Raw genomic sequence first — 24,436 nt, forward strand, 5'->3', positions numbered from 1 at the left:
CTCCTTTTGCATTAAACAGTGTTTTCAAAATCATTCCATTTCGTCTCTCCTGTTGGCTTGCGAGCTGTAGCTCCCTGCTGCTTGAGTGCTGGTTTGGGGAACCATGGGACACCTGCTCTGCCTGCGGGTGACGACGGTCCTCCACCTCGCCACAGCCAGGGCTCTCGCTGCACTTCAGGCTGGGAGTGGCGAACATTTCATCCACATACGTCGCCAACGCCACAGCGCATTGCTGTTATCTCATTTCCAGTTGATGACCCTGTTGTGGGTTCTGAATCGCAGTTGTCCTGTTGGTCTCCGGTGTCCCCATTCCTTGGCGTGGGTCTGGATGTCTACCCGCTGTTACTTTCCTTCTGCCTGAAAGGAGACCATCTCTGGCAGTGAGGTCGACAGGGACAACGTGTGACACTTTTGTTGTGGCTCGGGATTTGTCGGATGGTCTGCTGTCCGTGGAGTCGGGTGCACATCTTTTTCTCAGGACTTTGAAGACCTTGCCTGGGCTGGAGGTGCAGCTCACTGGTGGAGCACTGGGGGCAGGACGCGGCCTATTGTCCTTGGCGCCTTTGCTGGGCTGAAGGTGACTACTTCTGCTTCTCCTCTGCCACTGCGTCTGTTGAGGTCTTGAGCACTTGGGTGGCGATGTGCTTTGTGTGGTTCTCCTCATGTTTCTTGTGCCAGGCGTGTGTTGAGACTCTTGGACCCAGGCGAAAACCTGCAGTCCTGCTTTTCAAATGCTTCTCCTGATCCCTCCACTCCTCTCCCTAAGGCCTGCGTCCTTGGTGTCCATCTGCCTGGACCCCACCGAGGGCTCTGACCACAGCTATCGTTTCTGTCTCTAAAAGCCTCCTTGAAGGACTGGGGCTGGGGCTCAGTGGTGGAGCGCTTGCCTCGCACATCTGGGGCCCTGGGTTCCATCCTCAGCACCACATATAAATAAACAATTTAAAAAACAGAGGTACTGTGTCCATCTACAACTACAAAAAAACATTTTAAAAAAGTAAAAGCTTCCTTTGAAACTTTTCTTTTTTCATGACCTCCTTGATTCCACTTAACTTTTTTTTTTTAGTTGTTGATAGACCTTTATTTATTCATGTGCGGTGCTGAGAATCAAACCCCGTACCTCACACGAGCCCCAGCCCCAGCCCTCCACTTAACTTTTTAGACATATGCACTATGTCTACTCTCTGCCAGTCCAACACTGGCAAGCCCGGGCCAGGTTTGGCTGTGCCCCTGCTGCATGGCTTACTGCTGGACACCACGCATGCTTCCTTGTGGGGTCTAGGTGTTCTGTGTTCCTCGCATTTTCAGAAGCTTTGCTCTGGAATGCAGTTGTCTGAACTACTCTGAGCCTCTCAGGCCTTGCGTTCATAATTAATGAGGCAATCCCGGATCCGTGCTCAGCCTGGAGCTGGTTATTCCTACAACCAAGGCCAAAAAGTTCTGTCTGCCCAGTGAGCCCAGGTGTCACCAGCGCCTTGCCTGACTGGTCTCAGTCTCCTGGTCCTCCTGAATGCCTTGGCCTGTGGTTGCTGCTGCTTTTATTTTTATTTCATTTTTGGTGCTGGGGACCAAATTCAGGCCTTGCACAGGCTAGGCAAGCGCTCCACCACTAGCTGCGCCTCAGCCTGGCTGCTTCTTGACCCCCGAGGTTTTCCCCTCGCAGTCTATCCCACCAACGGCAGCCGCTGGTCTCTCCAGGGTCAGCTCCACCCCTCTGCTCAGGTGTCCCGCCAGCTGGGTTCCCTCCCTGCAGCTTGGAAACTCCCAGGGCTTACGATGTGACAATGGAGGCCTTGCCACCTGTTTTCTACCAGTGATCACTGTGCTCCGCTGTCGGATACTCAGCGCATGGAACACGGTCCTCTCACACGTGTGTGTGAACAAGCATAACGTGTAGACTTTTTTGGTTGTTTCAGATGGAACGGTAAATCCAAAACCTAATCCCATGTCTCCTGATGGGAAGCAAGAATCCCTAATGATCTTTTCAAAGTAGAGGGAGGGTCCTTTCTCTGCCATCCCCAGCACAGAAGGATGGCCAGCACAGGTCAGCAGCCAGGCAGCTCCTTAAGCCAGGAACCTCTGCTGGGGCTGGACCTGGGAGCCATCCCCCTCTGGCCTCAGTGTCCCCTTCTGTGAAAGCAAGGCGCCTGGGCTGTCATCTCTCTCCTCTTCAACTTTTGGTCTGATGTTTCCCTCAATTGGGGGATCAAACCCCAGAACTTCACATCAGGAAAAGCTGGCCACGGCTTCCTTCTGTGGCCCTATGAGATGCTGGTGAAGTTGCAAGTTGGGGTGGGTGGGCCACCCAACTGCCCAGTCTACCTTTGGGAGGCCCTCCTGTAGGAAGGCCCTGGACAGGGCACTGACCCAGCCACTGCCTGCTCTCTCTCAGAGGTGGGGAAGCCGGACCCAGCCCCCTCCCAGCTGCCTTTGACCAGGCTTTGCCCTCTGGACAGCCCTACCCACCAGGTACAGGGAGAGTGGGTGTGAGGGGCACGGGCAGGGAACATCAGTGCACTGGGGTCTACACTGGGCCCTGCTGGTGGGTTCACCCTGCCATCACATCACCCACCCTTCCAGCTGACAGCCTCCCCGGCCGGGGCCCTCCACCCTGGATGACAGGTGGGGACAGGCCTTGCAACAGCGTGCTTCCCCACCCAGCTTGCACATTTCAGGGCAGGTGGCTGTGCTTTCTGGAACCCTCTAGAGCACAAACAAATGCACCTGCACCGCCTGGATCAGGGACAGGCACGTGGCCACGATGATGACCCCACCTGCCCTCAGAGAGCTCACAGTGGGGAGGGGCACCTCTCAGGGTAGAGGGGCATGGCAACGGGATGAGCACGGCAGCCAGTCCCGGAGGGCTTCCCGGAGGCGGTGGCCTCCTCCCCAGGGATAGGCACCGTTCCTGGAGACCGGTCCCAGGACTGGCCTAGATGCTTGACGGTGACGTGGCTGCGTCGATCTGCCTCGCCCAGCCGAACGTTTCGAGGCCCGGAAGCGCCCATGCCACAGCTTCCAGACCATTCAGCCTCTTCACCGTCGGGATGCTAGAGCAGAGCCTGCAGGAGGAGAAGCTGTGCCCACAGCACCAGGCCGAGTCGCAGCGCCTGCGCGAGATGGCCCTCGAGGAGAAGGAGCGCGCCCAACTGGCTTGCATGAAGCAAGAGTTAGGGTGAGCGCCTGCTTGGCTGGCCCAGCCCCGAAACCCCGCCCAGCAGGTCCCGCCCTCGGGTTGACCCCGCCTTCCCGGGGGCCCCGCCCTCATCGTGGCCCCGCCTGGTCCAGCTGGCAGTAGGGGAACACTGCGCAGGTGTTAGGTAAGGCAGTGAAGCACCCCAAACAAGAGAGACGGGAATACCCCTCGCAGCCCGCCTGGGAGACGGCCTGTGCCTGTTTTCAAGTGACCCTTGTCTGGTGTTGCTGAGGGAAACGCGTGGCCACAGAAACACTGGACTTAAGCTGCACGTACAGACTGTGAGCGGAGTTTTCATCTGAGATGTCAAATCACCAGGTGATTCTTCAACACGCAGGGGGACTGCTTCCAGAGCTGTCTCTCCCTTGGCCGGTGCAGTTGCCGGGCCTTCCAGCTAGTCCACTTCTCCCTACTAAGGAACACCCGAGAGATGATGTTCTTAAGGAGCGTTCTTAGAAGTGGCACAGCCTTGTGCCAAAAGTGGTGGCTCACGCCTGTAATCCCAGCAGCTCAGGAGGATAAGGGAGGCGGAGGCAGGAGGATCGTGAGTTCAAAGCCAGCCTCAGCAAAAGCGAGGCTCTAAGCAACTCAGTGAGACCCTGTCTAGATAAAATACCAAAAAAAGGGGGGGGAAGGGGCTGGGGATGTTGTTCAGTGGCCGTACCTGAGTTCAATGCCCTGTGCCCTTCCTCAAAAAAGAAGCGGCACGGCCTCCTCAGCAAGCATGTATTCAGAAGCCTCTTGACATTGCCCCCAGTGGAGGCCTGCCTCCCTTTGCCGAGAAGTACCAGCCTGTGCTGGGTTCCCAGGTGGGAGGTGCTGCCATTGGCCAGCCTCTGTATCTTAGACCCCAAAGAGGTAGTGAGGGGTGGGAAAAGTAACAGCCTGGACTACCCCAGACCCTCACACCTGCTGTGCACAACTACTTGTCCCAGCATCTGGTCTGCAAAAGGGCATACGGGTGCACTTGGCCACCCTGGGCTGGCCCCGTCTGTGGCTTTGGATGTCCACTTGCACAGATCCTCCAGATTGGGGCACTCTTCTCCCAGGTGTCTGGCTTTGAGAAAGCGGCCCCAGGCAGTGCAGAAAACCCTGTTGGAGAGGCCGCAGCGAGCCTTCAGCAGGCGTGAGAAAGAGCAGGTATGGCCCGGACGGGGTAACACGGAGGTGTCCTGCCCCTCGGGGCTGGGGACGGGACCACCCAACACCACAGCTGGGGCACCTTCCGTGGTGCCCCAGAGAGTCCATAGCTTGAGGGGCAACAAGGCCGAAACGGAGCAGGCCCCTATGCTGACTCCAGGCCAGCCACAGCCTCCTGCTGGTGTGGCCTTGGGCAAGTGGCCCTGCATCTCAAGGCCTCAGTTTCCCACCTGAACAGTAGTGTCTCTTTCCTGGAGCTTGGGAAGGTTTAATAAAGGGGCAGAGGTGGGGCAGCGCCCAGAATCCAGGAAGAGGGAGGCTGAGCCCTCTGCTTCCCTCCTGCCTCCCGCTGGTGCCACCTTGGCCAAACTTGCAGCCAAGAAGCTGATCAGGAAGGGTTGGCAAGGGGCGTGTGAGGGGGATGCAAGGCTGGCAGTGTGAGGACAGGGTGCCCCAGGTGCCCCGGCCATTCCTGCCCCCTCCCTCCATGTGGGAGCTGCTGTGGGCTGGGATGCCTGCCTGACCTGTCCTCTTTGGCTGGTGCAGAGGGAAATCCAGCACTTGAGGGACTTTCACCTGTCCATGCACCAAGACAGGAAGCAGCTCGCACAGCATCAGAAGGCAGTCCTCACAGCGCAGAGCTCTGCCACCTGCCCTCGTCAGGAGCTGCGGTCACAGACCCAGCTGCCACAGGTGGGTGCTCTCATCTGGGTGCAGGATGCTTGTCCCCTGGCTGTTTTGTGTGAGTGTGCAAGTCCCTTGTAAAAATGCTTGTCACTTCAGGTAGAAAGGGACTCCAGGGGTGAGGGTAGGAGGGACCTGCTAGGCATGCCCCGCCCCCAGAAGGTTTCCTGGCAGAGGTGCCCTGGCTGTCCCTGCCTGAGGAGAGAGACTTCCAGTGGTCGTGGCTGGTACTCCAGGCCAAGGGCACGGAGAAAGGCCCCCGGCAGAGGCAGGGAGCCATCAGGAAGGAGAGGAGGACGGGCTGAGGTGGAGGTGCCCAGGGCTTTCCTCAGCAGGGGCAGAGAACTAGAGTAGGCAGAGTAGGGGACCTCTATGGTCCAAGGAAGGAGAATATGGCCTGGGGCTCCTCAGGGAGGCCAGCCCCTGGGGACCTAGCAGCCACTGTGTCCTGGGGTGGAGGACTCCAGCTTCCCCTCCCCACTAGCTGACAGATTGGAATAGGCTGTGGCAAGGGGAAGGGGCTGCCCCTGGTTGAGCTAAGTGCTGTCCCCACCTGAGCATCTCCTCTCCACATTGGGGTGACTAAGGTCTTAAGGGTGGGGACCAGGACTGAATGAATTAGGCTTTCTGAAGCATCTGCCCCAGGCCGGCCTGCAGGACCATGGGCAGCCTGATTCCAGGGTTCACTGGAGGTGCCTCTGGCCAGCCTTGGGCAAGGGCACCCACTCTGAGGCTCCTTTCTGCACCTGTCAGTGGGCTCCACGGTGCTGTGTGCTGTCCTGCTGTGGCTGCTGCTACATGTGCCTACCTCCTGCTCTCCCAGGAGGACATGGGTGGCCACATGAGGCTCACTCTGCTCTTTCCTAGAATTCCAGCCCTGAAGTCAAGGCCACCGTAGAGAAGGGTTCTGAGCCTAGGCAACCACTGGAGGGAGACCTCTGCCCGCTGACAGCACCCAGGCCTCACAGTCCCACCAGCCAATGTCCCCAGAGAAACCCTGAATGCTCGAAAGTCTCACAGTGAGTTGGTCCCAGGAGGCCCTGGCTCTGACACTTGCCATTAAAGGCCCGTGAGTGTTTGCTTGCTGCCACTGGGCCTACCTCACTCAGCCCCCCAGGGTGGGTGAGGGGCATCGAGGGCACCAGGGAGCCTGCTCCTGCTGGCTGTCCAGAGCTGCCCTGGCTCCAGGGGAGGAGCAGCAGCAGCCGTGCTTTCCTGGCTCTGGCTGGCAGTGGGGCCTTCCAGGGCTGCCGTGGGGTGTGGGGGGGACAGAGAAGGTGGATGGCCTACTGGGGCAGTAGGTAGCACCGTGTGGCAGCCTGTGCCTCTGGACACCCTCCTAGGGCTGCTGTGCTCTGTGGCCAGTGGTGGCCAGGCCCTCTCTGAGCATGGCCACACAGCCACTTGGTTTGCAGTGGGAGACAAGGACTTCTGCCCGTGCTGAGTCTTGGTGGGGTCTGATGACCAGTGCTTCCTGACCTAGGGCTGGCCATGGGCAGTGCTTTTCCCAGCACGAGCTTCCTGGCTTCTCCATGCTAGAAATGCTCTGCCTCCTTCCCAGGTTAAAGTTTCCCTGGACTCAGGGAGGCCCTCTCCCCTGCACTTCCGCCCCCAGGGCCAGGGACCCTGGACTCTAGTGGCAAAACCCACCTTCCAAGCAGCAACCTTGTGAGTGGGGTAGACACGGAGGGAGACCCCCACTCCAGGAGGGGCTACTCCCAGGGGCAGCCTTCTCAGGGATGCACTTGGCCACCACCCAGTAGCTATCTCCAGCCTGGGGACCTCCCCCAGCTTAGGAAGCCATTGCTCACCCAGTCGTCCGCTCCAGGGGCTTCCTTCTAGGACAGTTTGCAGCAGGAACCGCCGGGTAATCCCAGTGCTATCAGTCACAAGTCCTGGGAATCTGCAAATGCGACCAGGCGGACTCCACCGCTTGGCCCCCGGGGTCTGGAGGGCTGGAGGAGGGCTGCCAGCATCCACATGGCTCTGGACCCTGAGGCCAGGCTGAGCCCGTCCTTCGGGCTTCCCTCATCCCAGCAGCGAAGCTAGTCGCTGTTTGAGAGTCAGACAGAGGGAAAGGAGGCTCAGGAAAAGCCCAGCCCAGAGCAGGTGGTGGTGCCGGGAGACAGGCACGCCGGGTTCCTGTGTCTGACTGTGAGTGTTGGGGGTTGGGTGCATCCGTGAGCAAGTGTCTGTGACCCTGAGTCCCTGAGGAGCGAGAGAGAGGCAAGGACAAGGGGATGAGGGATTACAGGTCCTGTCCTGAGAGCCCGGCTGGCTGCTGGAAGGGTTTTGGGGGAGGTGCCTCTGGAAGGGCCTGTTTCCATTCCATCCAGGTCAGCTTCCATGCCTGCCCTGAGGACAGGTGGACAGGGACCCTAGAGGCCCCACCTCCCTGGGCAGCCAGCATCAAGCATCTCTGGCTGATCACCACCCTCCACAAACCCATCTGGTCCTGCCCTCCTCCTGCCCAAGTGTGAATCTGGGAGGGAGACTCTCAGGGCCACCTTGGGTGGGGGCTGTGAGCTGTGTAGGTTCCTGTGGGGACAAGGGCAGCAGATGTATTGCCAGGGGCACTGAGAGAGCAGCAGAATGTTCCAGAGCAGGCTTGCCTCCTTGTTCTTAACCAGAAGGATTCTGGAGACCTGGCATCCCTCCCCTCCTGCTGCCTGAGGCTGTGCCAGGTCAGGCTCTTGGTGCCCTGTCAGTGTGGCTTAGGCAGGTAGGATGGGTGCCCAGTGCCTGGCAGCAGGCATGGATGTACTCTGTGCCTCCCAGGATCCAGACAGAGCCCACTGTGCACCCACCGGTGCTGACCCAGAGACAGGTGGTTGGTTTCCATGCAGTAATCTTGATGGACCTTCTGCTGGGGAGGAAGACAGACATTTTCCCAGCCACATCCCAGCACCATACCCCACTGCAGAAGCCCCATATGTGGGCAAGAGGCTCTGCTTGGAAAGCTTCTGGGTAGGGAGGGACCAGCCCCTGCCGGAAGGGGGTAGCCGCTGGCCATAGCTGCCCCTAGATGTGGCAGGAGGTTGTTCCTGGGACAGGGACTTGCTGTGGTGTGGGTGGGCAGTCACCTCTGCCCTCTGTTGTCTTTCAGGCCTCCCTCTGTGCAGCTGGAGGAGGCACCCCCTGAGACACCTTCCCATGCTAATGGTCACCTGCAGCCTCCAAGGTCTGCATGGGGAGAGGTCACGCCTGAAGCCAGCCACCCACTGGTGCAGAGTGGCAGCCAAATGGACCAAGGTAGCTGGGCATGGCAGCAGCAGTGGCCAGCTGAGGACAAAGGGTCACGGGCTCACTGGGCTCCACATCTTGGGAGCTGCATTAGCTTGGGGTCAGACAGACCTACATTCTGCCCACCAGGCTGGGTGTGTGGCTAGCAGAGTGCATTGTGGGCTTGCCTGCAGGAGGCCACCCCATGCTACACTTCAAGACAGGGCGTTGGGTGCCAGCAGAGGGATGCCCAAACAGGCTCTCCTGCTTACAGAAGGCTTCTGACAGGAGCAGCTGCTTAGAGCTCCTAGGCTTGCCCCCCATGCAGGCCTGAGACTTGCCAGGCAGGGCCAGGTACAGTGACCAGCCAGGGGCAGCAGCAATGTCCAGCTTCAGGCGAGGGTAGAGAGAGGGCCAAGCCTGGCAGGAGCCATCTTTCCTGCTCAGAACTGAGCCTCCAGGCAGGAACATGGCAGGGCATGGGTTGGCCTGTTTGCTGTTGGTTCCTCCAGAAGAAGTTCCTCTGTCCCAATGCACCAGTTCTGAGGGCAGCTGGCATGGCCACCTAGCCTGTGCCCCATCTGTACTTACACATCCTTCCCCTCCTGGGCCTCAGCCTCCCGCTCTGGACAATGAGCTGCCATGACAGAGTTCCACAGCTGGGTGGCTTGAACAATAGGGCTGTTTTCTGGAGGCCAGAGATCCGAAGTCTGCGCTGCTTCCAGAAGTTCCCGGGGAGGGTCCTTCCTGCCTCTTCCAGCTCCTGCTGGCTCCAGCTGTCCCTGGGTTTGCAGCCGAGTCACTCCAGCCTCTGCCTCCGACTTCCCATGGCCTTTTTTCTGTGTCTCTTTTCTCCCATGTCGTTTTTTGCTCCTCAGTGTCTGTCTCCTCTCTTTTCTCTCTTTTAAGAGTATCAGTCATTGGATTTAGGGCCACCCTAACTCCTGCACGATCTCATCTAGGGATCCCTAATTGTATCTGCAAAGACCTTATTTTCAAATAACTTCCCATTCCTAAGTTCTGTAGGTTAAGACTCGGACACATCTTTCGAGACACAATCCTGCCTTCTGCAGGTGGCCTCCGAGGGCCCTTTCTGCCTTAGGCAAGGCCTTTGAAAGGGATGGTGTCTCCCCTTGCTCCAAATGGCAAGCGTGGGGCCCCCACCCTCCTTGCTGGCTCTGGCTCTCCAGTTTCTCACATTCCTCTAGCTAGAGTGCTGGTCTCAAAGCAGTGACACAGGTTTATACAAACCCTAGAAAGCAAATGGACATGGGCGTGTGGGTGGTGAATTGCAGAGGGGCATGGGGCCCAGCTCACGGGAATCCTCAGGCCCAGCGTGGCCTCTGGGCAATGTCTTGGAACCCCAGGGTGCCCTGGCACACAGTCTGGAGGGGTGCTGGTGAAGCCGGTGCCTCTGGGACATTGGAATCTATGGGCAGAGGGATGGGAAGAGGTTTGGGAAGAGGAGAGGGGAGTCAGTTTTGTGATTGGGGGAGACGAAGGTGCAAGGGAAAACCTTTAGGAGCAGCCCTGACGTCCCTGGAGGTGGCGGCTAGTGCACAGAGCTCTGGGCTCCACAGAGGGACAAGCAGACAGGCAGCTGTGTCAAGCTTTCCCCAGCAGCTGGCTCTGCTCATCTCCAGGTCTGGGGCTCCCTGCAGGCCATCCAAGGTCTGTGACTCTCAGGACTGTGTCTTCAGAGCCTGGGGAGCAGCCTCGTGTCCCCGTGCTGAACATTCTGAGCATCGGACGGCTGCCAGGCCCAGACTTTCCTGTATGAAATCCCAGGAAGCCTCTTCCCCATTTCCCCAGCCCTGCCTGCTTGGGGCCCCCATCCTGCCAGCCTGCAGCATGATTTTGGTTGGGATGCTGGATGCCCACGTGCCCTTGCCCCTGTGGTGCCAGTGGGCCTCTTGGCTCTCCCAGTCTTCGGCAGCTGCTCTCCCGGTGGCCTGCATCCCTGGCATCTCTGTCCTGTCCTTTAGATGCAGGCCGCAGAGGTGGAGGGGAGCACCCCCAGAGCTCAGCCCAGGCCACAGGAAGCAAAAGAGCCACCTGCAGGTAAGCCCCCTAGATAGAGTCTGTGGGCTGCCCCAGTGTGGATCCTGCCAGCAGCTTCCCTGCATCCAGCAGATCCCGTCCAAGGCTGGCCCAGCAGCCAGGGAAGCCAGAGAGGCCCTCAAGGAAAGCCAGAGAGGAAGGGCCTGCTCTCAGATCCTTTCACAGCTGGAAGCCTGCTGCTCTGTGTCCCAAGGGAGATGTTGTGGCTCCCTGGGGCATTAAAAGTCATGACTGGCTCTGAGTGTCTTGTCACAACCTGGCTTATCTGGAACCATCTTTAAGGGTTTGGAAATCAGCCTCACCAGAAGCATCTCTGTTGCCTGACATGAGGGTTTTGCACTTGTCACATTCTTAGCTTTCTGGCCCAGGGCAGGAGGAGACCTGCTCTCGGCTCTGGCAGGGTGCCCTGGTGGAGTGTTCAGTGGCCCAGCTGACCTTGGTGCCTGGGGTGGAACCGCGGAGATGCCCACTGCTGGGGTACAGCCTTTCCCAGAAGCTCTCTCAACGTCCACCCTCAGGATCAGGAAGGACACTATTTTCCCTGGCAAGTCTTCTGGACTGAGGGAGGCTCCCTGCATCCAGGGTTCAGGAGACAAAACCTCAGGACGGATCAAGTGGGATGGGAAGAGGTTAGACCAGCTGGACACCAGGTTGCCTCCGAGAAGTGTGCCTCTGGCAAAGCTGGAGGCATGGTAGGCATTCAGGGCATTCCATGGCCTGTCCTGCTCTGCCAGCGTCAGGCCCAGGCCGGCTACCATCCTTCAACGTGTAACTTGCTTCAACGTGTTTGGCCTAAAGCCTCCGTCCAGGGGCATCACTGCCCTCTGCCCCCACACATGTCAGCCAGGTGTCCACACTCCCCTCAGGGACCGTGTTGCCTCTTGAGGTGAGCATGCTTGTCGTACCCACCCTGCAGAGAAGAAGACTGAGGCTCAGGGACTGGAGTGACTGGCCTGTGATCTGGAGCTTGTTGGTGGGTGGCCTGGGACTCGCCTTGGGGCTGCCTGACACGGCCTCTGCTGCTCGCTGGCCAGAAGACAGTCTGCAGGTCTCCCTGGCTGACACCTGTCATGGTCGTTGGGAAGCCAGGGTCCTCCCTGCATGGTCCCCATGGACAAGAGCTTCAGGCACACAGCTCTGGCTCCCTTAAGGGCATCAGGGTCCCAGCACCCTGCTGAGGCCCAGGTAGAACTCAGGTCTAGGGAGATGGTGCTCAACCCAGAGAGGCTCTGCCGTGACTGCTCTGTCCCCACCTGCCTGGCCTTCCAGCTCTGCTACGGATGACCTGCCATGTCCAAGGCCCACTCCTGCCTGGCCTTTTGTGTCCCCCACCAGTGTCCAGCTGGGAGTGGGTGGGTGCTCCTCAGCTCAGCTCAGCATGGGTGGGGAGGAAACAGGGAAAGGAATGGGGTTTCCCAGGGGCCTGCAGGAGAGTCCCCCGAAGCGGGGAGTGAGCTCTCTAAATTTAAAACACATTTTCTATAAGCTTCTTTCTGGGACCTCTGTCACTAACTCTGCAAGAGGGTATTTTTAGCAGATCACCACGTGTTTTTATGTCCTCATGTTAACCAGACACCACAAGGAAGTCTTGTGTCCATTTCAAATATTCAGATTTTTTTTTCATGTGGCTTCAGAATTCTTAGAAGTCACTCCCTCTGTCTCCCTGTCTGTGCCTGTTGGGGATGACAGTTCCTTTGTCCTCCAGGAGACTCTCAGACCAAGCCAAGGATCGCCTTAGCAGAAGAGAGTCCCCCAGCTCCAACAGACAGCCCCAGGTGGGACTTGGTGGAACAGAGTCAGCAGTCCCAGGGCAGAGAGGGCTCCTGCAGTCCCCAGGAAGCCAGAGTGAGTTGGGTGTGGTCCTGCAAGCCATAGGGGCCTGGCCCTATGGGGTGGCCTTGCCATCACATGAGGTCTATGGGATGGGACCTCTGAAGCCCTTCTGGAAGGGTCAGGGTCCTGAGATTCATTGATTCTGTGGGCCTTGCTCCGAGACTCAATCCCTGGTCGGACAAAGTCTTTTCCGTGGTGGGAGGAGGGTGTCTGGTGAGCGGGGCTCTCAACAGCCCTCATTGGGGGAATGGCCTTTGCTCCACGTGGTCTCTGGAGGCGTGAAGGCTCCATCCACAGCCCAGGGTTGTGGCCAGTGCTCCAGCCGAGGCCACACCCAGACCTGTCATTTCTCTGATGTGTTTCTTGCAGGTGGCTGAGAGCAGCACAAGTCAAGAGGGGGCAGAATTGGGGCTCACTGTGGCTGGGAGCCTTGTGGAGGAGCCCCAGGATGTGGAGAACTGGCAGCCAGGGGAGCAGAGGTGCGGGACCAGCAGGGTGGGGCTCTGAGCCCGGGTGACAGGGCTGGCCAGCATATTGCCCTCTGGTTGCTGACACCTCATGCCCAGCCATGAGACATCCTTCAGTTTACCTTCCTTTTTGAAAAAAAGATGGTGCCCAATGAATGGACCCCAGGTGCAGCTGGGGGGCAGCAGAGGGGCTACCATGGGATGGTGTGTTCTCAGGGAGGAGTGCCACATCTCCTACCTGATTCAGTGGGGCTGGGGCCAGATGGCTCCCAAAGACAGGCCTCACCCCCAGGAGCCCTGTGTGCCGATGTTAAACATAGAGGTGGTAGATGGCTGGAGGGATGTTCCTGAGAGTATGGTAGAGTTGACTGACCTCCTGCAGGTCCCTGACCATGAGCCTGGGAACTAGGAGGACAGGACTCCCTCTGAGGGGTGCTCCAGGACTTCTCCACCAATGTGCTTACAGGGTAGAGGCCTGTTGGCAGGACCTGGGGGTCCCCTTTGCCTGGCTGGAGACTCCCCGACTGGCTGCCTTCCCAGGTGATGCCCCCATCCCCTCCAGGGACTCTCAATGTCAGCTCCAGGACTATCAAGTCCCCACTTAAGGGTCATCCAAGAGCAGTTCCTCAATCAGAGCTGGGCTTCTCCCCACAGCACACAGTCCTATCTTCCCTATGCCCAGCTACCGGGACCCTGCCCAGGCCCCTCCCCAGGGCATCACCAGTGAAAAGCAAGCAGAGCCAGTCCCGCTGTCTGTCGACGGCTGAGACTCAGGAGTGACCCATTGCTGGTGGGCGGATGGGGGTAGCTACCGGCTGGTTGGTCGAGGGTCCATCGCTCTGGCACTACTGACCTTTTCCTGCCTTTGTTGGGGTGTCCTGACTTTGAACTACTGGCTGTGGGGGCCACAGGGAGGGACTGCCCTTGCTGGTATAGGGTGGCACTGCCCCAGGGCAGGTTGTGACCACTGTCATGTCATCTGAGACCTGTCCTGTCCCAGCAGCTCCTGCAGCCCCTCGCTCAAGCAGCCTCGCACCCCAGCTGGGAGCCCCCTTGGACCTGGACTTGGAGTGTGCCTCCAGGACCTGCTCAGGGTCTTCAGGGGCTCCCGCATCCTGCCCCACCTCCTCCAGAGGCTCTGCGAGTGACCCGTCCTGCTCCTCTCTCCAGGAATTTCAAAAAGTTTCAGCCACCCTGGTCCAGCTCTCTGGCAGCTGCCTTTCCCTGTCTGGCTTGGAAGCTGAGGTCACCCCAGACGCTGACCTCGGCCCGTCTGGGCATCTCTCTGTTCATGACTCCTGGGAGGAGCTCACCCCACCTTTGTCCTGGGGGCTCCACCAGGGGGACCCTCAGCCGGGTGGCATTCCTGAGGGTGCAGGATGCAGGTCCTGGCAGAGACGGGGGGGCCACGGGGCTGGGTCCCTGGGTGTCTCCTCCATGGAGGTGACCATGGCAGGAGGCCTAGAGTCCAGGCAGAGCCTCCTGCAGGAAAGCTGGCCACTGTCCCTCCCAGACGCCCTCTATCCAAGGTCAGGGTCAGAGCTGTCAGAAGCCTCCAACCAAATCTGGGACGAGGACAGCAGGGAGAACCCGTGGGAAGCTGGTGTTGGTGCAGGGCCAGCCTCAGGGAGCTCCTGGCCTGTAGGTGGCTCATCCGACCTCAAGAAAAGTGGGCAGCCTCAAGTGCCTCTTCCTCTCCTGGGCCCTAGAGAGGGACAGGAATCTTCTGGAGCCAGCAAAAGCCTCACCCGTGGATCGAGTATGGGGAAAACCAAGCAGGCCTCCCCTGAGGAGACCAGCCAGGGGCTCCTATTCCAGACCCCTTCCACCAGTGACTTAGACCCACCACTGTCCTTTCCTCTGGGGACCTCCACCTCTGGAGGGATGTGTTTCAGCAGAGGAGGGCTGATCCCTCCCCAGGCCCCCGCTGACTGCCAGGAGGAGCTCTGGGGTACTGCTGTGAGTCTGTCCACACAGAGGAAACTTCCACAGACCTCGCCGGAGCCCGAGGTCCCTTTGGCCCTGCAGACTCCTGAGGTCCCCAGTGGACTGGACTCTCCAGCTGCCAGGAGCCAGGTGCCTGGGTGTCGGGGGGGTGGAGGCCCTGCTGCCCTGGAGGAGGCCGGTTCCCCATGTGCCATTGGCTTCTTGGCTGGGATCCTGTCTCCAGTTGACAAGGAGCTGTCCTGTGGCAGTAGAGACCTCCTGTCCCCCACCCACAGGGATGCCCACTTGCCCCCACCACCTCCCACCCCTGAAGCACAGAGGGCCAGGGAGGAGGCCTACCCGTGCTCAGAAGACTTCCCCTCCCCACCTGAGGAGGCCATGTTTTCTGGGGGCTCAGAGGACCCTCTGGGGGAGGACACCTCCATCGCCACTGAGGATCTTTCTGAGGAGGCTCTGCCAGCAGCACTGTCCCCAGGGCCACAGGAGTTGGGGCTGTGCCTGGGGGTGCCTGGGAAGGGCGGAAGCCTCGAAGGCAAATTGGGTGAATCAAGTTCTGCTGTGGGAAGCCAAGCCGTGGGCAGTCAGGGGTTAGAAGCAGCCAGCTGCCCAGGGTCCCCCTTGAGTGAAGGGACAGGCAGTGCCCCTAAGGGGCTCCCAAGGCCATTGGCACTGACCCTGAGTCCATCCCAAGTAGCCTGTGTGGCCCAACAGGTTCTGCTGAGGCCGCTGGTGGCTAGTGACTCGGAGGTGCTGCTGGGCACTCAGTGTGGGCGCCAGGCTCCTGCTCTGGGCTTGGGGTTCTGGACTGGTGTGGCGCCTGAGGAGTCCCCGGGCCACATGGGCAGGCCCTGGGGAGGGGTGTGGGGCACTGAGTGTGCGGAGCATGAGCCAGGGTCAGGGACCCTCTTGGGAGGCCTGGATGGGCCCCTATCCAGAAGGACAGCCACACCCCCAACACCCTGGTCTGCAGTCCCAGCAGCCTCTCCCCCAGGCCCAGTGCCCTTGCTGGCCAGTGTCGGCGAAGAGGGGAAGGGAGGCCTGAGCTGCCAGGCAGAGGACCACCCTGGGGCCGAGGACTCAATGGGCACAGAGCAGCTCCCTGGGGGACACTCCACCCTGGTCCTTGACTCAGGGCCCTGTGCTGATCTCCCAGGCTTGGAGAAAAGCGAGGGAGCCCAGGCTGTGGACCTGGTGTCCACCCAGCTCACCAGGAGCATCCTGTGCGACTCGCTGGCTGTGCTGTCAGGGCTCATCCCCCAGGGCAGTCCCTAGGGGAGGCACACAATGTTTGTGATGCCATTGTGTAACTGTGTATGTGTGTGTGTGTGGGGGGGGGGGGCGCACATGTGCACAGGGGCCTTCAGGAGGCCTGGATGTCCAGGGTAGGCTGGAAATGAGGCACGCCACCCTGCTGCTGGCGGTGCAGGATGGTCATCTGAAACAGCTGCAGACTGGGCAGGGGCTCCACATCACTTCAGACTGGATCCAGCTGCATTTCTTTGGACAGGGCGTCCACAGCCTTGTCAAGGGCTGGAAGGGCCAGACCCAAGTGATGAAGAGACATGCTTGCCAAAGATTGTCCCGGCAGCAAGGGCAGGCGAGGAGGTTGGGTGCTCCAGCAAAAAACAGCCCCTAACAACAGGACAGAGTGGGAGTCAGCAGAGGCCAAGAGGGGAGGAGAGAGCAGCCGTGGATGGAAGAAGAGCTGGGGGGTGAGCCTCCCGACTCTTGCCCACTGGACTTCTGACAGCAGGGGTCTTCTGGGTTTACTGTTTCCAGTATATAACTTGTCAGCCGGCTGATGGGCATGTATGCCTCCCACGTGCCTGAGCTGAGCAAACCATAGTGGGTGACCACTCGAAGGCCAAAAGTTACTTCCCCTCCACCAGCAAAGCCTGGGGCTTGTCCTCTGGGGGTAGGAGACCTCTCTGGTACTGCAGACTTGTCCAGATTTCAAAAGGGCTCCTGGGCCACATCTTTCCTCAGAAACACAGTGACTGGGTCCTAGCGAGAGACTTTGTGGGTGTGTGTGCGCACACACACCCACGTGCTTGGTCGAGGTCAGCCCATGCCACCTCCTTCAATTCCTGGGTGGACCTTCCAGGACAGAATGACCCAGGTGGCTTCTGCCAGGAAGCACTGTGTCCCCTCTTCACATGAGCCCCCGCCTTCCTCAGGACAAGGTCTGGGGGAGTGCAGGGCAGTGTTGATCCAGGCACACCAGGTTTCCTAGGTGAAAAGGAGCATGAGGACACTAGCTATGGGTTTTGAAGTGAGTCTCAGAGCCTTGCTGGGCCTCTGTAGGCAGGACAGGGATACGCCGGGGGCAGGCTTAGCACAGACCCCCTGGAAAATGGCCTGGAGCATGGGTAACGGCGAGGACAGGCCTCCCCAGCAGTGACCTCCACCCAGAGCAGCCACCTCCATGGTGTCTGATGGGCTCTGGTGCTGTCCCCCAGGGAGGAGGAGGCTGGTGCCCTGCATCCCAGCCATCACCCCTAGCAGTGCCACAGCGCAGGTTCCCAGACTCGAGCAAGAGTGAAGACTTCCCTGTCCACCCTGCTCCCAGGGCTCAGGAGGAGCAGTGATGTTTTATAAGATTCCAGCGTGAGAACCGCTTGAGCTTGTGCTACAGTCTCCCTTGGAAGCTTTGGAATGAACTGTGCTCTGCAGGATGGATGTATACTGACGAGTGTGCCATTTCTGCATGTTTGCTATTTCTGAGTCTTCCCCTCGGTGCATTCCGGGAAGTGGCTCGTGACCCCAGCAGTCAGTTCTTTTACAGAGGAAGCCGCTTTCAAGTCTGTTTTCTGACTTCCAACATTGTCAGGTATCTTGAGCTGAAGCTTGCATACAGGAATTGGCTCTCTGAAGTTACTCCTCACATCCCAAAGCTGTGTGTGAGTGTGTGTGTGTGCAGGTGTGCACAGGTATGTACCCATGTGTGCGTCTTCCAGCTCGCATTGATCATTCATTCCTCTATCATCTCTGTCATCCATCTATAATCCATCCTTTGCCGACTCATTTCTTATTTAAGTCATTAAAAACCATGTTAGTGGCCAGGCGCTGTGGCACATACCTGAAAGCCCAGTGGCTCAGAGGCTGAGGCAGGAGGATCACGAGTTCAAAGCCAGCCTCAGCAACTTAACGAGGCCCTAAGCAACTCAGTGAGACCCTGTCTCTAAATAAAATACAAAATAGGGCTGGGGATGTGGTTCAGTGGCTGAGTGCCCATGAGTTCAATCCCCAGTAACAAAAAAAAAAATGTTAGTGAGTAATTTGTACCAATGGCACCATTATGTGACAAGGAAAAGGCAGGAGAGAGAGGCATCATACAAAACTTTGGAAAAACTGCACAGAAAAAACACTTAGAAATGTCATGTGATTTCCCAGTAATATGTGCCATTTTGTGTTTTTAGGTATCAGTTTTATTTTCAAATACTCACTGAATATTCTAAAATATGAAGAGATTTTTTTTCAGAAAATGATTTTTTCCTCTTCTTTTTATATTGGTGTATTAAATGTTTGACACTTTTTATTAAAACATAATTCACACACCATTCAACTCACAAACTGTACAGATTGTTGGTTTCTAGTTTATTCCCAAGATTGTGCAACCAGTTTACTTTGTGAATTAGGACAAGGGGTGTGGGCCTTGGGGACATTCCAGTCCCTTGCCAATGCCTCCAGGTCTCAGCCTCTCCCTCCTGGGGCTCAGACTTCTCCAGCTGTCAGACAGGTGCTCCTTCCTTCAACTGTGCTTGTGGCCCTGGGAGACCTCCATGCACATGGGACTTGAGTGAGAGACCTCTCCATAGTCGGCCTGGCAAGGCCCCCAGGTACCCCGCCACAGGACAGGAGCTGCCTGGGCCCCCTATCCATCTCTGGGGAGAAACCCTTAGAACACCTTTCTAAGGAGCCCCTCCAAGGACAGCCAGGCCCCGACAGGGTGGGGTGGGGGTTGATGCTTAGCAGACGCCTTCTCCAGGGCACCAGCTCCCTGTAGAGGTACACTCACTGGGAAGCACCAGCCAGGACAGTTGCTTGGTTGTGCACAAGGTACACCGCAGCCCACCCCAAAGCAGAGGAGGTTTGGTTCTGCCGCGAGGACACATGTTCCTGCCCTGTGCGTGTGACTTCAGAACAGCTCTCTCATGAATTCCCTCCTAGTTTTCTGAACAAATTAGTCTGTAATTTTTTATTTTCCTGTATTTATTGCTGACCCTTTGGATTTATGAGGCCGTGTGAGGAATTACATATTTTACACATGCACGTTTGGCATTGCAATAAATCTTACACATCGAAACCCTGCAGATTGGCCTCAAATTCGATGGTCCCTGTCTCACTGCTTGGGGTTAGTGCTGTGGCTCCACATGATGTTGGGGCTGCTCCCACAACCAGAGCCTGGTTTTGCCAGGACTTTGGCTGGGTGCTAAGCAGGTGCGTTGTGTTGCCAAAGTCATTTCTCAGCCTTGGCATGGTACCCTTGAAGGGAGGCTGGTCACAGGGAACTAATGAGACCACACCTCCCAATGACTGATGGAGCCGGAGGGGGACCAGGGTTATAAAATGACTCTGGTGGGAGGAGAAAAAGTACCTCCTTGGAAGGTACTAGAGACACCTCATCTCCCTAACGTTATGTGCACAGAGCCGAGTGCCCTGGTGTTCAGATGTGTTGACCTGGGCAGGGCAGGGTCCCACCCTCAAAGGTCTAGGGCTGTGCCTGCCCTGGCTCTGACCCACACTTGGGCCAATAAATCTTGACACCAGCTTCAGGAGAAGTCATCATCTTTCATATGAAATGAGTGTTCCTCACTTAAATCCCACGTTCAACTTCCTGAGACCTGTCTTTCTTGGCATCCTGCTTCCTGATTCCCTCCTGCATAGACTGCCCACCTGCTATGGTGCCTCTGGCACATGTGTTCTAACCCGTCACATGAGCTTCGTGAGCATCTGGGGCCTGGCATGGCCACAGTGGCTCTCTCACACACACAGAAGCTACCAGAGCAATTCACAAGGGTGAGGGTACCCACCTTGGGAGTGCAGGGATGTCCCTCCCAACTGTGCCTCCTGCCCACAGGAGGTGATGTCTGGTTGTGGTGGGCAGGGGCTGAGCAAGCTCACTCACCTTCTGTAGCTCTAGCTTCCTGCTCCAGACAGGCCTGTCCAGTCCCTGTCCAAACCAAACCAGGTCCCAGAAGACAGTGCTGGGGCTGCCTGTGCCTGCTCAAAGTGACTCCACAAAGTGTAGAACAGCATTCTCAGAGTGTGCCTAACCCTGAGTGACTCCATGGTGTGCGGAACAGCAGCTCTCAGGGTGCATCTGCCCGGGGTGACTCCATGGTGTGTAGAACAGCAGCTCTCAGGCTGTGCCCTTCCCTTTGTGACTCCATGGTGGACAGAACAGCTGATTTCAGCCTAACCCTGAGTCACCCCATTTCATAAAGCCCCAGTTTGCCCTGAGCTGCTCTAATCAGAGCAAGAACTCTGTACCTTGTTTGTGCAAATCAACAGCCACCATCTGCCTGGCACCACCATAAGGCACATGCTGATAAATAAATTGATCATGCTCATAAAAATGACCACCTGTGACTTACAGATTAGTCAGAAGCACATGAATGTGTGGGTGTATCAAACTCATATTGGAAAAATCAGGCCCAGGAGCTAGTGGAACCACCTCAGGATGCAGCCCCTCACTCGAGACCCACAGAAGGAGGGGCACCTGAGCCTGGACACAGCAGCATGCTGACCCTGTCACCTGGTCACTCATCACTACCTCACCCAGGAATGTCACTACAGCAATGAACCTTCAGTTCTCTGTCAGGGGCTTCAGCAAAGCAGTTTCTCCTGCCAGTGACGACCATGCAAGTCCCACTCCAAGCTGACACCTCAGGCTGACACTCCAAGCTGACATGAGACTGGCACTCTCTGGACCTTGGCCTAGAATAGGTTCCTGTGCTCCCATGGCCCTGCGCCCTGCACAGGTCCTCGGTGGTTTCTAATCTCATCCGACCACCTGTGGTGACCCTATCTGTACCTGCTATCTGCCTCCTGAAGCCTGAGGCCCCCGCACGGTTCAGCCTCTCGGTAGCCTGTACATATAGTTGTGTAGAGTGTGTTGTGTGACTTGAGCCTGACAGATGTAGAAATCAAGACTGAATGACCCTGTGACTGCCCAGCCTGACACCAGGGACCCACACGTATCCACTGCACTGCCACTGATGAGAGTGGTGTCACCTGAGGATTAACTCATTCAGTAAGTTCTGACGCAGTGGAGGGACAGAGACGTATCTGGTCTGTTGGTGACCTGGCTGGCTTATGACACAGCTCTTCAATGATGGCCCCCCAGGCAGCTTCCAGAACCCCCAGGAATGTCTGTGGGTCCCACATCTGTCTACTTGGTCTTTTGTCCTGTTTGCTCACACTGGGACAGCCATCAAACACCAAAACCCTCCTCTGTACAACCAGTATCTCCCTGTGCCCCAGCAAAGGCCCTCCCTGATGTCCAAGAAGACAAAGCAGAGCAGGGGCTGGTGTCTGCAAAGCCAGACTGTGGCTCACACACACACATCTGGCTTGCTCCGGGGCCCGGCCTTTCTTCCCTGCCTGCTGGCCACCTTGAAGTGTGGGCATTCAATGGTGCTGAAGTCCAGCCTGTGCTCTGCGTCTGCTCCAACTCTCACTAGGAGTGCTGCAGGGACCCCATGCCCATGCCTTTGTGTCCAGTCACTCCCTCCGCTTGGTCACTCGCGGTGCTTCTCTCAGTCTCACACTCACCCTGGTTGCTCTCTCCAGCCACACTGGACTCCTTGCCACCCCTCCAGTGTGCCACCTTCTCCCACAGGGCCCTTGTACACGTGGCTCCTCTGCCTGGTGTGGCTCTCACCTTATCCACTCAGAGGCCTCTCTCTGCCCTGCTGTGCATGATGCCCCCACCACACTCCCTGTCCTCAGGCCTGGCTTCCACACTTTTGTCTGAGATCCATTCTTCTGCTCTGCAGTCCCAGGGGCTCAAGAGCTCAGCATCTGTCTCCAAGGGTTGGCACAGAATGGAGACCAGTGAGCATTAGCACAGGAAGGATACGTGAAGGGAAAGAGAGGGACATGAGGAGAGGGACAGCCACAGCAGGACCTCTGGTCTGCACCATCAGGCGTAGGGTTTCCTAGCCCTTGACATCAGCAAAGCCCTTCCCTCACACACAGCATCACACAGAGCCACAGGACAGCCGGCAGAGATGACTGCGTTGGCAACTGTGTTTCCAGGGTGATTCCAATGGTCATTTTTTTTTAAGAGAGAGAGAGAGAGAGAGAACCTTTTTAATATTTATTTTCTAGTTTTCGGTGGACACAACATCTTTATTTTATTTTTATGTGGTGCTGAGGATCAAACCCAGCGCCCCACGCATGCCAGGCGAGCCCGCTACCGCTTGACCCACATCCCCAGCCTCCCAGGGGTCATTTGTTAAAACCAACCGTCCAGCAGAGGAAAGCAGACCTACCTTGTAGTCTCAGGCTAACACCAGGTCCTTGCCCCTTGATGGGATCCTCACCTGTGTCCTTTCTTTTCTGTTTTAGTCACAGTTCAGGGAGTGTTGATGTGAATAAAAAAGTTAGGAATCACAATTAAAAACAAACAAACAAAAAAACAGGTCTACTATTCCACTTGAGTGAAAAAGTCACATAGAACTTTATTTCCCGGGTTTGTGGAGACATGAATGAACACTGCAGCCAAGGTCTATTCTTGCATCCTAAAATTCAGAGGTGACCCTCTACCTTTGTGCTGAGGTTCTGTTACATTTTCTAAGAGCTACAAAGTCAGGGTCAGATTAGGGCATCCTCTGAAGCCCCCTGAGGCTAAAGTTACATGAATTTCAGATAAATAGTATAGTTTCTAAGAACATGTCCAAATTTGCCCTTTAGACTAAAAGCTCAACTCGCCTTTTATACTGTTTATCCTAAATTCACATTTAACCTTGCCATAGTATCTGTGCCACAGGTAGTATATTTTCATTTGCTAAATCTGGAAACCCTGCTGGGTGTGATGGTGCAAGCCTGTAATCCCAGTGGCACAGGAGGCTGAGCCAAGAGGATGCTGAGTTCAAAGCCTGCCTCAGCCACTTAGTAAGCCCCTAAACAACTCAGCGAGACCCTGTGTCTAAATAAAATATTTAAAAGGGCTGGGGATGTAGCTGGGTGGTTAAGCGCCCCTGAGGCCAATCCTCAGTACAAAAAAAACAAAAAAATCTGGACCAGCTCTACTCCCAAGGGGCCCAGGTGGCAAGCGAGCCAGGGAGGGCCGAGGGTGGAGCCAAGCTCATGAGGGCGGGGCAGAGCTCAGGGGCGGGGCGAGGAGAGAGGGGCCGAGCTCAGGGGTGGGGAGAGCGTGTGGATAGGATGGGGCGAGCTCGGGGGCGGGGCGAGGAGAGAGGGGCCGAGCTCAGGGGGTGGGGAGAGCGTGTGGATAGGGTGGGGCGAGCTCGGGGGCGGGGCGAGGAGAGAGGGGCCGAGCTCAGGGGGTGGGGAGAGCGTGTGGATAGGGTGGGGCGAGCTCGGGGGCGGGGCGAGCGTGGAGGTGTGGAGGGCAGGGGCGGGGCCGAACCTAGAGGGCCGGGCTAGCGAACACGCGGGCCGGACCCGACGCGAGGGGCGGAGCCGGCGTGCGCGACCACATGACGGCGGTTGCCAAGGTGAAAGGTCGTCGCGACGGTGGCACTCCCAACATGGCGGCGGCCGGGGCGGCGGCGGCGGCGGCGGTGGTGTCGCCGCGCAGCCCCGGAGCCCGAGCGCGGCGCCCGCCCCCGTCTCGGGTCGCGCGGCTGCCGCGGCTGCTGGTGCTGCTGGCGGCGGCGGCGACGGGGCCGGGGGCGGGCGGCGCGGCGCGGCTGTACCGCGCGGGCGAGGACGCCGTGTGGGTGCTGGACAGCGGCAGCGTGCGCGGGGCCACGGCCAACAGCTCGGCCGCGTGGCTAGTGCAGTTCTACTCCTCGTGGTGCGGCCACTGCATCGGCTACGCGCCCACCTGGCGGGCGCTGGCCGGGGACGTGCGAGGTGAGGGTCCCGCGCGCCGGGCGCGCTTTCCGGCCCGCCGCCCGGGCCTTCGCGGAGCGAGCCAGCCGCGGCCGCGAGCCCGCCGGCACCGGGGAGCAGAAGCGCCCTTCCCGGCCCCGCGGAGTCTCCTGCCTCGCGCAACACCTGCCTTCTGCCCGCGAGAGCTTCACTGCCCCCACCGTCTCTCTCCTGACCCACAGCCCCAGCCCCAGCAGTTCCGTTTCAGAGCCTAGCACCCCCGTTTTGAGGACACCCCCTTTCCAGACCTGTAGCCACCCTTTCCCTGTAAATCTTCGCCATCCTCTTCCTGGTTCGGATGGCTGATCAAGTGGTGGGTTTCAGAGTAAGCCCACAACTTAGAAACCCAGATCCTCTGGGGAGTGCTTTGTAAATGCAAAAGTCCTACCAGGTGTCTCGTTGGTGGGTTCCTTGTTCACAGCTTTTGAGAAATCACTCATTCACCAAATTCCTGGTACTATTACCGGACTTTACTGTTCAGCACTTTCTTGCTGCTAATCGCTACTCACTCCTGAAGTTGTCCTCCTGCTTTAGATGACAGGGTTGTAATGTAGAGGACATTTGCAGCCCTCTTGAGCAGACCCGCCGCGTTGTAAATAAAGTGGAATTTAAATGGTTTGGCAGTAGTGTTCCTCGCCAGCAAGGCTGAGGTTTTGAGGGACCAGCTTGCTACTGTTGTGCTAACCCCTAATTACAGATTTCACTGGGCAAGAGCCATGACAAATTGTTACTCTTCCTTCCTGCACTTTTCTTTTTGGGTCTTATATCAATCCCTACTTTATTTTTCTCATATAAATGAGATTTGTAGAGTCTTTTTCAA

The 24,436-nt window shown here is 57.7% G+C and overlaps 2 protein-coding genes across 9 annotated transcripts in view; both read left to right on the top strand.

Annotated features, from left to right (window-relative positions):
* Ccdc187 (coiled-coil domain containing 187) overlaps window positions 1-18,856 on the top strand; it is a 47,985-nt gene extending 29,129 nt beyond the window's left edge. For 7 of the 8 annotated variants that reach the window (XM_058585934.1, XM_058585930.1, XM_058585931.1 and 4 more), the window contains 12 exons: window positions 2,393-2,469; window positions 2,979-3,175; window positions 4,246-4,336; window positions 4,883-5,029; window positions 5,888-6,039; window positions 8,127-8,272; window positions 9,886-10,016; window positions 10,228-10,303; window positions 12,009-12,148; window positions 12,506-12,615; window positions 12,986-13,143; window positions 13,607-18,856. In XM_058585934.1, the coding sequence (XP_058441917.1) occupies window positions 2,393-2,469; window positions 2,979-3,175; window positions 4,246-4,336; window positions 4,883-5,029; window positions 5,888-6,039; window positions 8,127-8,272; window positions 9,886-10,016; window positions 10,228-10,303; window positions 12,009-12,148; window positions 12,506-12,615; window positions 12,986-13,143; window positions 13,607-15,822 (3,641 nt within the window). In that variant the 3' untranslated portion in view covers window positions 15,823-18,856. The remainder of the gene's footprint in view (window positions 1-2,392; window positions 2,470-2,978; window positions 3,176-4,245; window positions 4,337-4,882; window positions 5,030-5,887; window positions 6,040-8,126; window positions 8,273-9,885; window positions 10,017-10,227; window positions 10,304-12,008; window positions 12,149-12,505; window positions 12,616-12,985; window positions 13,144-13,606) is intronic. The other variant, XM_046465635.2, reaches the window with a different exon arrangement.
* Window positions 18,857-23,231: 4,375 nt separating this feature from the next.
* The window catches only part of Qsox2 (quiescin sulfhydryl oxidase 2), a 28,066-nt gene continuing 26,861 nt past the window's right edge, over window positions 23,232-24,436 (top strand). Inside the window, exon 1 of the mRNA XM_046465646.2 lies at window positions 23,232-23,598. Within this exon, the coding sequence (XP_046321602.1) occupies window positions 23,271-23,598 (328 nt within the window). The 5' untranslated portion in view covers window positions 23,232-23,270. The remainder of the gene's footprint in view (window positions 23,599-24,436) is intronic.

The sequence above is a fragment of the Marmota monax genome, unplaced genomic scaffold (assembly GCF_021218885.2).
Source record: "Marmota monax isolate L192 unplaced genomic scaffold, Marmota_monax_Labrador192_F-V1.1 WCK01_AAM20220418_F8-fsc00167, whole genome shotgun sequence".
NCBI classification, from domain to species: Eukaryota; Metazoa; Chordata; class Mammalia; order Rodentia; family Sciuridae; genus Marmota; species Marmota monax.